This window comes from Populus trichocarpa, chromosome 12 (assembly GCF_000002775.5).
Source record: "Populus trichocarpa isolate Nisqually-1 chromosome 12, P.trichocarpa_v4.1, whole genome shotgun sequence".
In the NCBI taxonomy this organism is placed as follows: Eukaryota; Viridiplantae; Streptophyta; class Magnoliopsida; order Malpighiales; family Salicaceae; genus Populus; species Populus trichocarpa.
In genome coordinates, this window is record NC_037296.2 from 11,574,384 (window position 1) to 11,591,644 (window position 17,261).

General features: G+C 29.6%; 1 protein-coding gene across 1 annotated transcript; it reads left to right on the plus strand.

Annotated features, from left to right (window-relative positions):
* Positions 1-12,527: 12,527 nt before the first annotated feature.
* Positions 12,528-17,168, plus strand: LOC7484438 (uncharacterized). The gene is made up of 5 exons (XM_002318060.4): positions 12,528-13,016; positions 14,359-14,395; positions 14,486-14,722; positions 14,829-14,876; positions 16,437-17,168. Exons 1-5 carry the CDS (start codon positions 12,715-12,717, stop codon positions 16,920-16,922), a joined length of 1,110 nt encoding a protein of 369 aa, XP_002318096.1. The 5' UTR covers positions 12,528-12,714; the 3' UTR covers positions 16,923-17,168.
* The last annotated feature ends 93 nt before the right edge of the window (positions 17,169-17,261 follow it).

Here is a 17,261-nt window from a genome sequence, read left to right on the forward strand (position 1 = left end):
TCTGAGCTACTTGAAAAATTCAGGTTCTTCTGTTTGTAATAATATTTATGTTCTGGTGGCTATTTTGGTATTTGCTTACAAATTTTCGTAGGCAAAATGATTTCCTTTTGTTGCTTGGAAGTACTAAATCTTGTAGTTGTTTACTGTGCTTATTTAACAGAATGGAATTCAATAATTTGAAATTTTGCTGATCATTGTTGTGGAATTTTGTCCTCTGGGTTTCATAAAGCTATTACCTTTTCGATTTTACAGTGGTTGGCATTGGAGTTGAGGTGTGTCATTCCTGTTTTGCTACTGAATAAGACATGTTGCATACCACTGAGCCAAACCATAAACTTGTTTTTGCATGGAATCAGTAGTTCTATATAGTAATTAGAACCTCCCTGTCTAAATATATTGCCTGCTTTCGAGACAGCACAGTTCTGGCCTTATAATTCACTGAAAAGGTTTTGGGCTGATACAAATCAAGTGTCACCTTTATTGTGAATTCGCTTTCTATCTCTGTGCATTGTCGTAAACAGGTGATCCTACCAGACAGGGTTTTGAAGACAGTGTTTGCCTTTATCAAGACACCCAAGCTACTAAGTGATCAGTAAGCTCTATAATTTCTAATAAAGTGGACTTTTAAAAAAAAAACTTACTTGTTTGACTCACTCAAACTAGATCAGATAACGAGCTAGATTCTCTATAGAACAATGAATGGATTGTTTGATGTTAGAGCTAGGGATCCATTTCCATGTTACAAGTTGTAGGCTGTCAATGCTGGTTGCAAAATATGATCTATTAATTCAATATGCAATCTATTTACTTCATTTATATTTTAAATATTTTTCAAATTCAATTACGAGTTAACCCAAACTCAGTTATGTCCTGGAAAGAGTTAAAACAGGGACTCAACGACACTAAATATTGGATCACAAATGAAAACTATTAAAGTTGCATTGAGAATGCGGTAAAGATTATGCTTTAAAATATTTTTTTATATTAGAATATCAAAATAATTTAAAAACATAAAAAAATTTAAATTATAAAATATCAGTTAACATCGCGTTTCGAAAAACACTAAGACTCTGTTTGTTTTTGCATTTCAAAAGTGTTTTTAAAAAAATTTAAATTTTTTTATTTTTTTTCTTTGCTTCAGATTAATATCTTTTTGTATTTTTAAATTATTTTGATGTATTAATATTAAAAATAAATTTCTAAAAAATTAAAAAAATATTATTTTAATATACTTTTAAATAAAAAATATTTTAAAAAACAAATTCACTCCAACGAGCTCTAATCCTATGGCATCTTGTCACATAACGGGCTACGTCTTTAAACTAAAGTGTGGACAAAAAACTGGTCTGTACTCTTGGGTCGTTCCTACGTCAACATCAATCTTCTCTTTCCTGGTAACGATCGAAGACAATATGGATGAGTAATTATTCATGAAAAAGACAAATCAGGGACAATATTCGATGGATTTGAGGCAGATGAGTGCCTTTTTTTTATTTTAAAAGCATTTTCAGAAAGAAAAATTATTTCAAATTAATATTTTTATATTATTTTAATAGACTATATCAAAAATAAATTTTAAAAAATAAAAAATATATTATTTCAACACATTTTTAAATAAAAATTATTTTTTAAAAAACCATTATTATAAACATGCTCTGCAAAGGTTTTTGGAATGTGTTCCTATTGAGATCATAAGACTGAAACTTGTTAAAAAAGATAATATCGCCGAAGGATGAGGAAAGATAGAAAGAGGCGGTGTTGGGCGAAGAAAGTGAGATGCATCCATGGCGAAGGCGAAATTGCTGCGAACACATGGGCAAGACAATTGACAGAAAAACCAAACGGTGAGTATAGCGTAAGATTAGACAAACGTATATTTATTCAAATAATTATTTTTTTAGAATCTAGAAATACAATTAAATAATTGATTATAAATCCTTGCGTCAGAAAAAATAAAATTTAAAAAAGAGTTTCAAATCTTATTCAAATAATCAATGGTTATAGTATTGAGAACAAACATGATTTGACAAAGTAGACATCCTCCATGCTATAATGTCTAAATCAAAATATTGTTGGTGGAGTGATAATAATTACACCGAGAAACTTGATACTAAAAGGTTAAGTTAAACCACTTATGAATTTTCTAATATTTGAGATATCATAACAGTTGCTAAATATTATATTTTATCTTAAAATATAAATCAATTAATTGTTGAGTTGATAATAAAATAATTTATTTAATTCTATTTTATTTAGGATTGTGATTTATATTAGGGTCAACTTATTAAGAAACCTAATAGGTCACACACAAAAGAACTATTGGTCATAACTTAAACTGTAATGATTAATCAAGTGTGACTTGATTGTAAATAAGTTTTAGAAATTGAGAACTAGAATGTAATTTATACCGATAATTATTATTCTAGACCTAGAAAAATCAAGTATAGACTTGAATGAATAAATTTCTAAAATTATCTTGAAATAATATATTTGATATTATTCAAGGAAAAATTGATATTTTATTATTTATAGGGTTTTCAGGTTCCACTATAAATAGAATAGTATGCCTCTTATTTTCTAGGTAATACAATATAGTACAAAACACCTGAAAAACACAAAATAAAAGAGATAACACTCAAAGGCATAGCAATTTCTCTCTTCTAAAAGGATTTAGAAAATTTCTCACTAGTGATTCATGTGGATTACCGTTAGAGATCAGACAATTGAACGACTTGTGATTTGCAATAACTCAACCATGAAGCAATTATTCAAAGCCGAAAAGAACATCTGATATTCAAGTAATCTTTGTATAAATCATAAATAACTCTAGATCTATTTAACGAGATATTGAAACTCTTGAAAAAAATTAAATTTATTATTTCCACTGCGTGCATATGTTTTATTAAACCCAACAATTACATCAAAAAAATTCTTATATGGATGAACATGGTGTTTGTAAAAGAAAATATAAATTTTCATGTTTAGTTAATTGATTGAATTCTACTTCTCAACAACTTTAAATTATGTAAAATCTTTAGTAACATCACGACAAACCCACTAATAAGTATATGTATGAACATGGTGTCAATTATTACATTTTTTAGGTTAAAGATTTTATTTATCCACTAAAGTTTTAATTCGAAACTTTCCCATGGTTCTATAACATGCTTCTTAGCCTTGGTGTGATAAGACCAATGAGACCCCTATGCATTAATATTTATAATTTATTTACGTGGTTCGACCTTATCATGTTTGAAGTTTTTTCAACATTTAAAGCCGATATTGGTTTGAAAAGGTTGAAAAGATCAACGTTTTCTTAGTAAGGTATATCATATATCGTACTAGCTAGTTTAGTGATAACAAAAAATTTCAATGTGAAAAGGAATATTCATATCATAGGAAATTTGACTTCTTATTTAATCTGGATTTAAAATTAATCTGCATAAAAGTTGTCTTGACATAATTTAATTAATTAGTAACCCAAATAATAAATAAAAAACATTGTTTGACTTTAAAAAAAAATTAAAATGGTTTTTTTTATTTTAATATTGAAACAATGACTTATTGGATTAACCTAAACTTCGTGGCTTAACCCTCGACTCGGATTATGGACTCCATTAGATTTAACAATTTTATTTTTTAAAAAAATATTTTTAACTTAATGACATGATAACAAAAATAGACAATCACAAAACTAAATATCAATCAAATATCAAGATATTTGTTTAAGATTATGATAACCTTATAAAAAGCAAACTATAATAAATTATGAAGATCAATTCAAAATCAACCAAATATTGAATGCTGAAATTAATAAAAAAAAAAATAGCAAAAAAAGTTTCACTTGAAAGAAAAAAAAATAGAAGATGGAATTTTTTAAAAAAACAAAAGGAAAAGGAAAAGGATCTGACCTAGCGAGTCAACCTTGAAATCCTCTCGACCTAACTCTTTGTCTACCCTGGATTTAAAGTAAACCCGCGTAAGAGTTGTCCCAACTTGACCAGTTAACTTGATAGGTCCAAAGATAACAGGGATGACTGTTAAAAAAAAATTGTTTGACTTTAAAATAAATTTCAAGATATCTTTTTTTTAATATTGAAACGATGACATATTGGATTGACTGGAATTCCGCGACTTAAGTTGTCAAACTCTTGATCCGAATTATGGACTTTACTAGGTTTAATAATTTTTTTAACTATTTTTTATTTAATAATATAATAAAAAAATAGATGCTCGTAAAATTGAGCATCAACCAAATATCAGGATGTGTGTTTAATACCAAGATAGTCTCATAAAAAAAATCAAAATAAATTATAAAGATCAATTTAAAATTAATGTAATATTAAAAAATGAAATTAAAAAAAAAAACTAAAAAGGATTCATTCAAAATAAATAAAAAAATGGAAGATATAATTTAAAAAGAAAAAAAAATGAAGGAAGCTCCTTTATTGTTCATATAAACCCCATTCTTTTTAGTTGAGTAGATAATATTTTATTTCTATTATGTCAAGCTTGGGTATATTTCCCACCAATGAGAATGAAAGAACTTTTCTTGTAGGCAACCACAATTATCATTTTGTCAAAGAACTCTAGCTAATTAAATAGAAAAGAACTAACATTCTGCTTCCATTCCCGTGGTGGGTGTCTTAGATTATATGGAATGGTCAAGGGCCAAGAAGATTTGTGGTGGTCTGCTCTATGATTCTGCAGATTTCACACCCGTCTTATTCCCTGGGACTCTACATTCTGCACTTTCCTAGAAAAGGGCAATGCAATAATATTGTAGGACTGTGCCCTCCCTTAATTTGGGGCCATAAGGGTCCATCTTGATACAAGCTGGCCTCTCATGTTTCCATCTCCATTCTCAGATATGAACACAAGCATGGAAACATAAATCTGCTTTTATTCTGCTAATTGTTCTCCCATGGTCTGTTCTATGATTTCTTGTTGTTGCTAGTTTAGTGATCTGTACAGAACTACAGAAGTAGGCCCCTTTTGTTATAGTCGCAGTTCTTGATCTGTCAAACCAACACAAAGACCTCAGTTCATAATACGCCAAAAAAGATGATCCAGAATGAGGCTTTTGTGCGAAATCTTTAGTTTTGACTAATGTTACTGAACCTAGTGATCTACCGAGTTTGCCCGTGATTTATTCGAGTCTCAAATTAAATCGGTTAAGAGTTGATATAATATGATGTGATATCAAATAAATTAACCAGTGACCTGCTTAACTTGATTAAAACTTGGTATAACTCTTTTTTTTTGGGAATTGACCTTGGATGATCCAGTTGACCTGACGAGTCAACCTAAAATCTAGCTTACTTATTCAAAACTTAGTTTGTTTTGTTTTTTTTTTTTTAAATGATATTAGTTTAAGTTGTTTTATTTTTTAAAATGTAAAACAAACATTGGTTTAACTTTAATATATATATATATATATATATATATATATATATATATATATATTCTCTTCTCTCTTTTTATTGTGCACTAAGACTCAAAATACTATTTATTATAAAAGTATAAATATAAAATTGTCTTTGAACAAAAAAGAAAAACATTTACACTAAACATTCGAGGCAAGATAGTCCTTTTACTATGACACAATTGTTTTTTATAAATTATATTGTGTTAGATTGATTATTTCATCTTTTTATAGTGAAATTACTAATTTGAACCTGGAATAAAATAATTTAATGTCTACTATTAATTTTTGTAGAGTTATCATGTTCTCATTTGATTTATTAAGAATTGATCTTCTAACTTTTTTTTTCTTGTGTTTCTTTTTATAAGATTATCCTAATTTTATATTTATGGTCATAAAGTTTGCAAATTAACCCGATTTAACTAGGGTTTTTTTTTTCTTTTTAATTTCTCCCTTCATCACTAGTTGTTTTATAATTCGGGTTGGCTCGGATTGGGTTCTTTTTACCTTTTTTTTCATTGTCATTTTTTATATATTTATTTATTGTTATTGATTTTTTTTAATCATATTATTTAAATTATCGAATGAACTAATGGCTCGGGTCTTGGATTTTTTTTCCTTAACATTCTTTTTTATGTTGAAAGTATTTTTGTTCAGCTTGTGACAAGAGCAGGGGCTACTTTGTGTGTGTTGTAGAGAGAGAGAGATTCAAAGTATTTACTATGGACTATAAACATGTAATCAAGAGAATAATATACAAATTTATTAACAAATGAAACTAGAGATATATAAATTGTTATTGTCATGTATTAGTTGTTCTTAAAGTTGAATTGTCCATCAAATAGTGCAAGTAGCATTCAAGAATTCTTACAACAATAAATTGAAAGGATATATTACCAATCAAGACAAATAAACTAGAAAACATTTTCAAACATCTTTATACAAAGACAAAAATTAAAGTTAAAGTAGGAAGAGCAAATGAAAACAAAGAAAGTAGAGAGAGCAAAAAAATTCTCTATTAAAAAACAAAAGCCCCCACCCCTATTTATGTGAGAGGTGAGCAAATTAATTGAAATATCCATAAAATTAATTTGAATTAATTCATAGAAATTATAATTTTTTTAATTTTAAAAAATCAAAGAAAATTTTTTATTTGGAGTGACAAAACTATGAGTAATTAACGAGAAGAAAATTGATAGACAAAATATTAATCTTGATAGATTTAATGAAATCAAAAAATTAAATAATAATAGGTTGATGAAGATAATGTCTTGTACTAAAAAAATATTTTACAATTAACTCAAATCCAAGTACTCACTTATGTTTTTATACAAGGTCGATCTTGCTTAGATCATCCCCCCCTGCGAAAACAAAAACTCTGATACTTTAGGAACCCAATTTTTTTTCATTTCAAGACACTACTATTCAAGCTATTAAAAATACTTACAATCTTTCAATATGATTTATAACTTTTGGTTTAGGTTTGAGAATTTTTTCAATTAAGAATTCTTTAAAATTAATTTTTTATTCATTCAAAATTGTTTTTAAACATATTAATGTTTCATATTATAAAACTTATATTGAAGAATATCTTTAAAGAAAATCTTGGACTACAAACATGAGTGAATTTCACTTTTAATTTGATCTTAAATATATTTGTTAACCATGTCATAATCTATTTTTTGTCAATATTGTTTTGATTAGTTTGATATAAAAGGTTTAATGGGTAAACATGAAATGGTGTTTGAATTATGAAATATGAACCATCCCAGTCCTTTTTTTATTGGGTCTTTTTTTTTTCCCATTCCTATCTTTTTTTTTATTGGATTCTTTTTTTTCCATTCCCATTCTTGTTTTTTCTTCTTATTGAGTCCTTTTGCTTTCCATTTAATAATTGTAGTTTGGTATCGTAAAATTAACGCTTAGTAAAACTATGAAATTGTGATTGAAATCATGAACATTTAAAGGCAATATGAGATATAAGAAATATTAAAAAATCAATGAAAATGTAACATAGGAGAAAGACACAATCCATTGTGGATTACAATAATTACCCATAATGTTTTTTTTTAAAAAAAATTATGTTTGTCACTTAAATTTTTTTATTTCTAATTTAATCCTTTTATATTAAGTTGACTTATGATTGAATTTGATATTTTATTTTGTTTGGTTTTAGATAGGGCTCTTATGATGTTAAAAATAAGTTTTGATGTTGAGTTAATGCTCGATTTGACAAAATAAGTTTTAATTTAATTGATTTAAACCAATTAGGATCCAATTTAAAATTGAAATAAATATTTAACCTCCTTTTCTTTCTAAAAAATAACAATTTTATATCAACTTTTTTATTTAATCTTTGGCTTGAATCAATATATCTGTTATCATTTATTGACATGTATAATTATCAATTTATTTTATTAAACATGCATGTAAACTTTTCAGTTTGTACATAAGATTTTTCTTTATGGTAAAAAAATTATTAACAATGTCTACATCCTTTTTTTGTGTTAAAGAAAATACTTCATCCCACAACATAGTGTAGGTAATCAAACTAGTTGTCATACGGTGATAAATGCAAAACTCTCCAAAATTAAACGGGATAAAAATAACAAAGTTGTCACCTATTAATTAAAAGAAACTATAAATATTAAAATAGACACTAATTTCAAATATTTAAATATTAACATCATTCTTACCCGTATCATTTTCAAGCAAAACCAATTAAAACATCAAAGAACTCAATACAGGAAGATCACTTGCTCTAATATTGTGTTAAAAAAGAAAAAAAAATCCCTGATAAGATGTGTGATTATAATCAACTAATTAAAATGTATATATAAGAATACAACTAAATAATTATAGAAATAAATTACAATATTTAATAATTCAAAACTCTTGATTTTATTTTTTGACGCAGTACTTATTTTATTAATAATTAGTGATTGTATTGATTGGATAACTATCCAAAATATGCCTCGATTTGTTTTATCAAAATATTTGCTTTCCCATATGAATTGCGCATGAATCAATTGCTTCTCGGCTTAGTTGTCTAATTTGGAGAACAGAGGTGTGCGTAATAAAAATGCCAAAATCTATACTTTGAACGAAAAAAATTGACAAAAAAACTAATTAAAGACTAAGCAGTTAATTAAGTGCATATAGACACACACACACACACACACAAAAGATTGTAAGTAGGAATAGTGTAGCCATTGTTCCTTACAAAAATAACACAGAAGATTGTGAAGCTTTTCTCCTGCAGCCGAGACACAGCGAAGGTGATTGAAGAGGATCCTAAGCCATCTTTTCTACACCACACTTTTTTCTAATGATCTGTGTATTTATTTTCTAAACAAAGTTAGCAAAAGTCAATTGTTTCGTCCGTGTTTCATCAAAGGTTTTTTCTTTTTCTTCTTCTTCTTCTTTTATGATCATGTGCATCAAGCCCCGTATAGCAACTTTACAGGCCTGTGAGGGTGTTTATCTGTGTGTATATCACATCTGTGCAGGGTCACTGTAGTGTATTTATGAAGCATGATTTACAAATATGGAAATGAAGAGGCTCCAGCTACCACTAGCAGTGACAATCGAGTGGGCTTGCTTCTTAGGAAGCTGCCATGTTCATGAAAATGGGACCTAGAACTGTTGACCTAGTTATTTTCAGAGCAGTGGCTGCTTTAATCACTTTGGGATCTGGGCAAGATATGGTTGGTGACGAAACATAATGTCTAGTCATGAGTGACTTGTAAATGCCTTCACCACCACATAACGAAACTTTGGGGTGCTCTCTTCTTAATTAATCTACTATTCTTATTATGGGATGGCATTGATGTTCTACTCTTCTTTCTTTTTTTTCTCTCAATCAATCAATATATATATATATATATATATATATATATATATATATATATATATATATATATATATATATATATATATATATGTGTGTGTGTGTGTGTGTTTGTAACGCGATCGGAATTAAAATTATATATAAAAATAATTTGAAATTAAGATAATTGCAGTAAAGTTTTCTAATATAGTATCAAGTTATCAATATCAAATACAAAATTATTATCCAATTATCTTAGACATAATTATTTTAGACTCTTATTTTATTCAACAATTTAAAATTTATTTTTACATTTCAAAGATCTTATCAATATACTTTATATTTACACAAATAGCTAGTTAATTAAATGTGTTTGTGTATTTAAGAAATTAATCAAATACATATATTGCAGTTTAAATAAATAAAACAGGCTAGACCATATAATATACTATAGAAGATTTCCTAAGTTAAATTACAATATCTTAGTTTTTAATTACAATAAGAGGTCATTTCTCAAAAATCATTCAGAAACTATAAATATTAATCCGTTAGGTCGAGTTTAATAACAATACCAAAAATATTTCGACAGCTTGAATATTTTTTTATATTTTAAAAAAATTTGATCGACACAAGTAGCTCCTTATTTGGTCCACATTTTTAAGCTTATTTTGTCGTTTTTATTTAAAAACAATGTTGATAATATTCACCTTATATTTATGCATGTTGTATGATTTCCCAGCATACAAATATCCATCCTGGTTTCATAAACAAAACATTCATCACATTAAAATTAATTCATAATTTTTAGGGTTTACTTGTTCATTCAGTTATTATAGTTTTTTTTATTAGTTCAGGTTTTTTTGAACTATGATTTTAGAGAAAAATAAGTTCAAAAAAACTTGTATGAGGGGTATTACGTGTTCTTATTGGTCCATACAACAAGAGTTTACATAAAAAGTTCAAGAAAAATAAGAGAGAAAAATTGATCATTTCCTTAAAGTTTAAGGTTTGGTGAAGTGAGAGTAACATTTAATAGTTTATATTATTGCTCATTTGATTTGATATATTGTAAAATTGAATACATAGATTAATAATTTTTACTTGACTGTGAGCGTTTGGAAAAGTGGTTGTGTCCATGTTTTCAAAAAAAAATAATTTTGTTTTGCTAAAAATTAATTTTTTTGTATGTTTTGGATCATTTTAATTTGCTGATCTCAAAAATAATTTTTTTTAAAAAATAAAAAAACATCAGTTTGATGCATTTCGGTATGAAAAACACTTTGAGAAGCAATCGCAACCACACTTCCAAACAGGCAATGACAAACATTTACTATTCATTAACAAGCATTGCCAAGCGCAAGACAAAAAAAAAACTAGGATTGATGGATAGATAATACAACTCAATTTACATTACAGGCTAGTTGGATTAACTTATTGACCGACAAAACAATTAAATATTTTTAATTAAAATAAATCATTTTAGTTAAAAAAATTACATATAAAACCCAATTTTAAACATCTTTGTAGTAAAACAAAAATGATTTAAAAGACTCAATGTATCCGACTAAAGGCTTGTTTAAGATTGTGATAGCGGTTGCGATTTAAAATGTTTTTCGTTTAAAAATATATCAAGATAATATTTTTTTTATTTTTAAAAATTATTTTTGATATCAACACATTAAAAAAATTTAAAATATTAAAAAATATTAATTTAAAATAAAAAAATTTTAAAATTTTTAAAAACGCGAATTCCACGGAGTTTAAATCATGCTATAAATCTCGAGCCAGACATCACCGACAGGACGGTCTTGACGTGTGTTGTATTTAGGTATTTGTTGTCAAGATTCTATACGTTGAAGAAGGATGTTTCCTGTTGGGAATAGTAGAGACACGTGTAATAAAATGGGACAGCCTGGATGCCCTTGTGTTGAGTTTATTAGTAAGAGAGAGCCTCTAGCGGTGATGTCTTTGTTTTTTTTTTGTTTTTTTTATTTTTTTATCAAAGCCAATGTTTACTTTCTTTCCTGTTTTTCATTTTAAACGTAAATATGGTAATGATCCCCATGCTGGAAAGGACAGGCACAGTTTTTTTTTTTAATTCTTAATAAAAAATCAATTTAATAATTCTAATTTCTAATTTACATATATATATATAGTGTAATTTGTTCAGATGATAAATTAATGAGCTAGAAGTTAAAAAAGATGTATAAAAGAATTCTTCTTCTGCATCACATGAAAAATAAAATTACTCACTAAATCCAAACCCTTATAGATAGGGAGTGGACATAAAAATAAATGCATTATTGATTGATTTTCCCTGCCTTGAACCTAAATTCGAGGAAATTCATTGATTAAAGAATGTTTGTAATAACTTAGTTATTGTTTGTTTTTATATTTTAAAAGTATTTTTAAATTTTTAAATTTTTTTTTGCTTTAAAATAATATTTTTTTGTATTTTTAGATCATTTTGATGCGCTGATATCAAAAATAATTTTTAAAAAATAAAAAAAATATTATTTTAATAATTTTTAATATCTTACTTCTCTAATAGTCTAAAAGAAGAGGATTTTATCAAATCCAATTAAAAAAACTTAAAAGTAATTTTATGATAAAGAAAATCATACAATGTATATATGCTTTGAATTTCTCTCAAGCTTTTCTGAAAAAAGTAGATGATTGTTTAAAAATGTAATAACAATTGTTTTTTAAAATATTTTTTGTTTTAAAAAATATTTTTGATATCAGCATGTCAAAATGATCGAAAAACACAAAAAAATAATTTTAAATGAAAAAATTAATTTTTATAAAACACTGTTTAGAACGCAAATCTAAATTGTTGGTAAAAAAAATCATTCAAAAGAAGAGTAATTAAAAGAATAAAAAATCGAAAAACCAAGAACTCATCATAATGGTTTGACCGGTACATGGATCCAAAGTGTTCGGATTCCAAAATAAAGACAGTTCTCTTCTGGATAGGCTATCCAAAAAAAAAAAAAAAAAGTAGCTAATGATCGAGACATGACCTAATTGGTGTCCACATATTTCTCCCTCGTCTCTTTTGAGACCTAAAATAAATAAATAAATAAATAAATAAAAGTTGTACGCAAAAACCAATAAGGACATTTATTTATTTTCTGCAGTAGAAACCAAAACCTTCCTTAAAAAAAAAGAAAATCAGGACAGCAGTCTCACACGTGAGTCAGGCAGGCATCGCATCACACACATTTGCATGAGCCAACCTGTAATCATATCATTGCCCTCCGAGCACCTTTGCTTCTTTGAAAAACACTCATCACTTCACAAGCCAAAAGAAAAGTAAAGAAAAGAAAAAGGAACGCTCTTCTCCTGCATCCTCTTCTTCTTCTACTTCCACTACTGCTGCTGAGATTGTTGTTACTATAAAAGAGAAGAAAAAGGAAGTTTTTTATTTATTTATTTGAGAGAGAGAGGGGGAGGAGAGATGGGAGGGGTGACTTCATCAATGGCTGCAAAATTAGCATTTTTTCCTCCAAACCCACCATCATACAAGCTAGTTACAGATGATGCCACTGGTCTTTTACTTCTAGACCACTTCCCTCACCGGGAAAACGTTGATATCTTGCGTCTACCAACTCGGCGAGGGACTGAGATTGTTGCTGTTCATGTTAGGTACCCAATGGCAACTTCTACTTTGCTATACTCCCATGGAAATGCAGCTGATATTGGTCAGATGTATGAGCTCTTCATCGAATTGAGTATTCATTTGCGGGTTAATCTCATGGGGTAATTTTTTTCACTGTTTTTTCACTTACCCTTCTGTTTAATTTTGAAGATTTGTGTGGTTTTTTATGGTTTATGAGAGTGTGCATGTGGAGACAGTGTTTTTTTTGTGTTAAAATTATGAGAATTAGTGATACCCAGTTGGGATTTTGGAGCAAATTTTAGTTTGCTTTGTGTAGAAGGAAGGGATTTTTTGTGGGTTACTGGAAAAGGTTAGAAGTAGGTGAAAAGTGTGATTTTTTTTTTTTTTGTGGAATTATGAATCTTCTTATAAAGTTTCTTTGTTTATTTGGTTAAAGGGGGTGGAAGAATTCGAGATCAAGTGATTGGTTTGTGACTGATTCACAGATTAGCTAAGCAAAGTTGTTTTTATTGTAGATCCCTTCTTTATGATGTCATAATTCTGTGATGTTATTCTTAGATTGGTTAAGATTCTTGGTTTTATCCAAGAATTATGATATTTTGATGGTGAGTGATTGGATCTCCTATGAGGTTTGATCTAAGCAATTATCATGCTGGATCGATTAGGTGCTTCAAGGCGAAAAGTTGGTTAAAGGAATTGAGACTAACTTCGCTGTTTAGAACTTTCTGGTGTTCTACATACACATGTTTTCCATCTTCTTCATGTCTTGTAAGTTGTTAACACTGGACTAGTGTTTTCTATTTGCTCTGCAATTTTATCAAGAAAGTTGAAGTTGAATCTTTATTTGGGGTGACTTAATGGATAAAAAGTTGGCAAGCAAAAATATAGGCCAGAAAATTGAAGAAGAACGAGCATTTATGCATGAGGGTTGTTTCAGAAATCCAGAAGCATGCTTTTGTTTGCTGGTTCCCTGTCTAGATTTTGACAGAACTCCATGTGCATGGCAGCTAATTAAAAAAAAAAAAGTGCATGGATCTGCCTCACTGGCATGATTCTAGACTTGCAAGTGCCCAATTTGAATCTTATCTGGAATGGATCTATTATTTAGAGCTTTTTGTTGCATCAAGTTGTGCTACTTAAAATAGCTGGCCAAGCATGCAACAAACTTGAGAAAAATCTGGTGTGATAAGGAGTTCTTTTTGCATGCAAGAGGAGTTTTTATGGGGGACTAGACCTGGGTATTTTGTCTCTACCATCATATAGACATTGACACCATGTGCCAATGCCACTCACTTGAAGGCTTACCGTGTCCTACTAAAGAATTAAGTGGTCAAAGACTATATATATATATATATTGGTGGTTGTCTCTTACAGAGTAGAGGTCAATCCATGCTTGTTTAAGTTTTCTATGTAGTTAATCCAACACTCAAGCATCAGATATAGAAAAAGAATCTAAGCTCTTTTTTTATTCAATTTGTCCAGGTACGACTACTCTGGCTATGGACAGTCATCAGGAAAGGTAAGCCATGTAGAATCTTCTTCAATTTTATGTATCTAAACTTTTTGTGGCAAACGGACCCTCTGAAGCTCATGCAATTGCTTTCTGCAGCCCAGTGAACAAAATACATATGCAGATATTGAAGCTGCTTACAAGTGTCTTGAAGAGAGCTATGGTGCCAAGCAGGAAAATATCATCCTTTATGGCCAATCTGTTGGAAGTGGCCCCACTGTGGATCTTGCTGCGCGTTTACCTCGACTAAAAGCTGTTGTATTGCATAGTCCTATACTATCAGGGTTAAGAGTGATGTATTCTGTGAAGCGCACATACTGGTTTGACATCTACAAGGTTAATATTTGGTTTCTTGATCTTCTTAAATGTTATGTATTGTGTTTTAAAGAACATCTATGCATCTACCACGTGTCTGAACATGGTTTTGCTTAAATTTTTCCAGAATATAGACAAAATTCCACTGGTGAAGTGTCCTGTGCTGGTAATCCATGTAAGTATTAGAATTCTATATCCAGTGGTTTTAAATTACACAGCTTATTTTTTGGTTTTTCTCCATTTTCTAATTGGTGTTTGGTCAACTGCTAATGTAATATCATGCAATTATAATTCTCCAAGCCAATAACTGTTGGGGGTAGTCAAAACCTTTCTGCAAATCCTTCAGTTAGTCTTGTATATCATTTGAATGCACAACATTTAGAGAATGTAGAATATGAAAATACATTTATTAGAAACTAGAGGTATTAAATGAGGTTCTTGTGACAAAGAAGACTGGTTGAAACGAGTGGCCTTGGAGTAAAATATATAATATGAAATTTGTTAATGAGAAGTTAGACATGGTACTTTTTGGCAATTGGAACAAACTGCATAAATTCATTGAAATCTCAGGTACTAAGAGAATGGGTTATAAGCAGAGGCTTTTGTTTGAGCTGGATACAATAAATTGTGAAAAAGATGTGTAACTACACTGAAGTGTTTTTTGTAGGGAGCTTAGGCTAACGCATATGTGAAAGTTCTTGTAGTAATAGAAAAATAAACAATCTGAAATATGACTGCTAATAATTATTGGAAGATTAGACAAAGTGTACCTTTTCCCTAGTTCCTTGGTTAGACTATATCTTGTGTTCCTTGTCATTTTTATTTTCACCGATGATAAAGGACGATTAAAGGCCATCTTATGCTTAATCCATCTTATGCACACGCCTTGCAGAAGCCTCCATTTCAGGACTCTGGCTATGTTTTCTCGCTTATAACATGTCTGTAATCATACCTTGTAAATTCTTGCAGTCCAAAAGCCCAAAATCTTATTGTAGTAGCTCTTCATAGGCAGAAATCAGTAGTTTTTATCATGATAATGTTTTGCAGTGAGGAATTTTAAATAACATAATCCAAAATTATCCACCACATCCTATAAGTGCTTCTTGGTTCTATACAGAAAAATAACCTAATGCATCAGATGTTGGATAACTCAGCCCAAGATTTTGCTTCTCCTCTCTAGCTGTTTCCAGAAAACAACTCAAGTTATGCAGACACTAACTTATTATGCATTCCTCAACAGTCACATTATATTTCCAACAACAATTAGAAAGTGCTGATATTTAGAAACTATAAAATTATATAAGAAAAATACAATAAATAAATATTTCAACTTAGGAGCAGAGTCTATCATATAATGATCCATATTTTAATTATCATCATCTTTGACAAGACTTTCCTATTAGGGGCTGAAAATTTTTGCTGGTCTGGTTTGTGGTATTAGTTATTGGGAGGCGACATTCTTCTTAGAAGCCCATGGCTTAAAGTTGGGGGAGGGAGGGGGGGGGGGGGGGAGTAGTTGCAATGATGAGCTCTTAAGCTGTTTCTTGTGAATCAGCCATTGATACTAGCTTGTTCTAGAACTTGGAGTGCACATCACTGCATATTCAGAGAATGCAAATGAACTTTATTTTGAGTGATGTAATCCCTTTCGGCTTTCTTATTCCCATTTGGCCATTTCTTGTTGGACCCTACTAAGAAATTTCAAGCATCAATCCTTATGACCGTCTTCTTGCAGGGAACTGCTGATGAAGTGGTTGACTGTTCTCATGGCAAGCAACTTTGGGAGCTGTGCCAAGAGAAATATGAACCTCTATGGCTCAAAGGAGGTAATCACTGTAATTTGGAGCTGTATCCAGAGTATCTTAGGCATCTAAAGAAGTTTATAACGACAGTGGAGAAATCCCCGTCTGGAAGAAGTTCCGGTAGGAGAAGTGTAGATGGGTTTGAACAGGCCAGACGAAGCACCGATTGTTTTGAGGCCCCGAGGAAGAGTACTGACCGGAGGGAGAAGCCGAGGAAGAGCACTGATAGGACTGAAAAAATGAAATTTCACGAATTCAAGTTTACACACACAGACAAGCTAGAAAAGTTAAAGGTCTCCTTTGAGCACATGGAGAGATCACGGAGAAGCGTGGAATATTATGATAAATCTAGAAAAAGTGTCGACGTACAGGTAGAGAAAGCACGGAAGAGTGTCGACTGGTTGGAGAGAATTCGGTAACTATACAAAATCATTTGTAAAATTGGTGGTTTAAATATGCTGTAGGGGAGGGGATAAGAAAGTAGAAAGGAAAGAAAAGGATGGGGAAATTATTTGGGCATTTTTTTTTTTTTGGTTTAATTCATGGTTTTCAGTGTGTGCCTTGCTTCTTGTTACAGAACTGTGTCATGGAATTGTAGAGCTTGTTATACTAACCTCTATTTGTTTTCCTTTGGTTGAATGGAAAATGGAGTTCTTTTAGTCTCAGTTATTAGTAGCTGCATGTTACAGCATCTTGATGCTGGAGTGGACATGATGTGAAAATTTTTCTTGAAGGTCGTTCTTAAAATCTTCTTTAAA

Coding starts and splice junctions, on each gene's coding strand:
- LOC7484438 (XM_002318060.4), top strand. CDS start 12,715: ATGGGAGGGGTGACTTCATCAATGGCTGCAAAATTAGCATTTTTTCCT. Junction 13,017..14,358: donor TTGCGGGTTAATCTCATGGG/GTAATTTTTTTC, acceptor CAATTTGTCCAG/GTACGACTACTCTGGCTATG. Junction 14,877..16,436: donor GTCCTGTGCTGGTAATCCAT/GTAAGTATTAGA, acceptor GTCTTCTTGCAG/GGAACTGCTGATGAAGTGGT.